The following is a 3,360-nucleotide window of genomic DNA, read 5'->3' as shown; positions in this document are numbered from 1 at the left end:
CTGGATTGATACCAGGGGTTGCCCCGACCCAGGTGCAGGACCTTGCACTTGGCCTTGTTGAACCTCATGAGGTTCACACAGACCCACCTCTCCAGCCTGTCAAGCTCCCCCTGGATGGTGTCCCATCCCTCTAGAGTATCTTACGCTCTCCTTTGAGGAGCTGGTGGTTGTGCTCACAGCCCGAGGCGATGGCAGCACCCCGTACCACTGTCTGAGCACCACTGACGCTGCGCAAGGTCTGGGACACCCTCCCCGAGCTCCCGATCCCACGCGTGGCTCCGCGGTGCCGGGAACAGCAAGCGCTGAGGCAGAAGCGGCCAGAGTTCAGCACAGCAGAGGCTGCCCAGGAGCTCACCTGGGCGCTGATCCGGGCCACGAGGAAACTCTTCCTGTTGTCCAGCATGGATTTCTCCAGGAGACACTCCTGCGCCTGGCCCTGCCGAAGGCAAGCGGGGAACACTCGGTTTCTCCTACACCTTGGGACACCCCCCTGCATCCAAGCCAGCGCCAGGCCCCGACCCCTGGCAGAACCCACCAGCTACAGCCCCTTTCTCGAGGGGTCAGTGGAGCGCAGTAAACACCAGCCCCAAGGGGATGCCCGAAGAGCCGGCTCCAAGCGCTTGGACTCAGCGAGGAGCACCCAACCCTACAAACACCCCTCTCCCGGTCGAGCGGCAGCTGCCCTCGAGGTGTGCGAGGAGCCATCCCAGCGTGACCAGTGCCCCAGCGGAGGCAGAACCCAGCTCCTACCAGCATGAGGTTGATGTTGAGGTTGAGGATCTGGTGGCTCATGTCTACGCTGTAGGAGTGGGGGAAGTGATCCCGCAGGTACGTAAACGCCCCGGCAGCGCACTGGAAATGGGTGCAGGAAACCTTCATGCCCTGAGAGGACGGGAGAACGCGTGTCAGGCGTGCACAGCCCTCTTGCACACATGCCAAGCCAGCCGATGTCCGTAGGCACGTGCTGCCGGACGCGAGGCATTTGCGGAGACTCGGCAAGACTGGAAAAGCAGTGACCTCCCTTCACACGGGGCGTTAGGGTGGTAAACCCCAGCTCAGCAGGGGTTAGGTGTTCCCTGCCTCCTCCGAGACCCCAAAAAGCAGCCGCCACAAGCCTGGGGCGAGTTCCTGGGGCTCAGAGGGCTCTAAACAGCTCGGTGCTTTCCCCTGGCCGTGCCACGCCCCAAGCTGCGTCAGATCTCTCCCCTCCTGGCCCTCCGTGCTGAGGGCGGGAGGAAGGTCAGCCCGGCCAGCAAGCAGGCAGAGCCTCGCTGGAGCAGGGACGGCAACGATGGGGCAGGGAGGGACACAATCATAAGGAGGTGGCTCCTCGTAACACTTTACAACGATACTAGGTCACAGCAGACATCCAGAGCTGGTGGCTGACGTAGAGACGCTTGTAACCACCCAGGTTACAGAGGAGAAGTCCTCGACGCTACCGGCTCGTGGCTGTTAAACACACGGGAGAGAAAAGTCATTGAGGGAGCAGCCACGGGATCGTTACCTCCTCGGACACTCTCTTGTCCATGGCGCCCAGCATGGAGTGCAGCGCACCTGCGGAAAGAGGAGGGTGGCTCAGCAGGGCGAGCACGCCCTGCCAGCCCCACTCACCGCTCCCGGAGACTGGGGGTCTTGTACCAGGGAAGCCTAAATCTGCGGCAAGTCGGCCACAGCCACCCAGCAGCAGCCAGCTGGCTCTCTGTGCCAGCAGGGAACCGTAGCACTCGGGGCACCCGTCTCGGAGGGCACCCACACGCTGCAGTGCCCTGCGAAAAGACTGCGCACGCAAGTCATCCAGCACAGGAAAGTCCCAGGCTGGAAACAAACCCTAAATATTAAAAAGTGAGTATCTAACGCCCTCCTGGTTTAACAGACACGTTTCTACTGACTTCAGGGAGCAGCCGCCTCTCGAAAGGGGCCGGGGCACCACATCAGCTCCTGCTGTGCAGCGTGCGGCCCTGCAGTGCGCGGGGTTTAAGCTAAACCTGCGCAGGGTCGGCTGGGAGGGCGCGGTCAGCTCCCGAGCTGCAGGGAAAGGGGCAGCCGCGATGCCAGGGATGGGAGTGTTTTCAGCTGCATTAAGTGTCCAGGGGCTGAGCGTCACCTGCCCTTTGGGGCTGCCAAGAAAACCCCCACTCTGAGCCGTGATTGACCGTGGCTGGAGAGCGAGGGTCGGGGGACGAGTGTTAGATTGGATGTTTTTACGCCCATTTGCTGCTTTTGAGGAGATGGGATGCTGGATGAGCTGGACAAAGCCCGGCTGCGGCTGTCACCGTGCCAGAAAGGGCATTTGTAACGCCACAACCTGATGTCGTCAGCCTCCTCGGTGCAACCTCTGGCCAAGACGCAGGGCAGCGCACGACCAGGGCGCGCTCAGACCAGGAGGAAAGGAGACGAGGCTTCTGACAAAAGCCAAAGTCAACCTCTCGTGCAACTCCAACACTGAGCACCCAGCCCCGCAGGCAGCACAGAGGAGGGGAAGACGCACAACCAGGCTGAGCCACGGCTGCTGGTGGGACCAGGCGGGCCGTGCTGCTGCCTGGCCGCTCCGAGGAAGGCTGACACGGAGCTCAGAGCAAAGGCTGGGCAGAGAGGGGGGGACATCCCTCGCGCTCAGGGCAGAGCAAGAGGGCAGCCGGTCTCCCAGGCCCTTACCCAGGTTGTAGAGGATGCACGCCTGCTCATACTTGATGTCCTCATGAGTCACCGTCTTGCCTGAGAAGATCTCAGTCCTGCGAGGAGAGAAGCCTGGTCACCAGATGTAGATGGAAGTACCGGTGTTCCTGGGCACGGGCCACATGCCAGGAAAAGGATTTGTCAGGAGATGCACTCCCTCAGAGGTTCGGAGAAGGGGCCCTCCTGCCTGGCGTCACCCTGTGCATCGAATCAAGGTGCCAGAAGTGCTGGGAGCTGGTGGGATGACGCGTCTCCACACAGCAGGCTTATTTTGGCTTTGTAAGCCCACAGACACCCCGTTTACACACAGCCAAGCAACTCTGCCACCCCGGGGAATCTCAGCACCGTCACCTTGCATGGCGACACTGTCCTGCCTCCGCCTTGCGTCTCCTCAGAGCCAACTACTGCCTCACGTTGACTGATGGCTCAGCTTAGCCATCCTGACAGATCCTCTGCTCTGCAGAGGGACCTGGACAGGCTGGGTCGATGGGCCCAGGCCAACTGTACGAGATTCAACAAGGCCAAGTGCCGGGTCCTGCACTTCGGCCACAACAACCCCATGCAGCGCTACAGGCTGGGGGAAGAGGGGCTGGAAAGCTGCCCGACAGAAAAGGACCTGGGGGTGCTGGTCGACAGCCAGCTGAACATGAGCCGGCAGTGTGCCCAGGCGGCCAAGAAGGCCAA

General features: G+C 61.7%; 1 protein-coding gene across 1 annotated transcript in view; it reads right to left on the bottom strand.

Moving 5' to 3' along the window:
• PTPN23 (protein tyrosine phosphatase, non-receptor type 23) overlaps positions 1-3,360 on the bottom strand; it is a gene marked incomplete at its 5' end in the record, with an annotated part of 10,295 nt that overhangs the window by 5,781 nt on the left and 1,154 nt on the right. Inside the window, 4 exons of the mRNA XM_009323152.1 lie at positions 356-436; positions 751-882; positions 1,505-1,554; positions 2,656-2,732. Coding sequence (XP_009321427.1) covers positions 356-436; positions 751-882; positions 1,505-1,554; positions 2,656-2,732 — 340 coding nt within the window. The remainder of the gene's footprint in view (positions 1-355; positions 437-750; positions 883-1,504; positions 1,555-2,655; positions 2,733-3,360) is intronic.

This window comes from Pygoscelis adeliae, unplaced genomic scaffold (genome assembly GCF_000699105.1).
Source record: "Pygoscelis adeliae isolate BGI_AS28 unplaced genomic scaffold, ASM69910v1 Scaffold444, whole genome shotgun sequence".
Classification (NCBI taxonomy): Eukaryota; Metazoa; Chordata; class Aves; order Sphenisciformes; family Spheniscidae; genus Pygoscelis; species Pygoscelis adeliae.
Note: the sequence above shows the minus strand (reverse complement) of the source record. Positions and strands in the feature narration are given on the sequence as shown.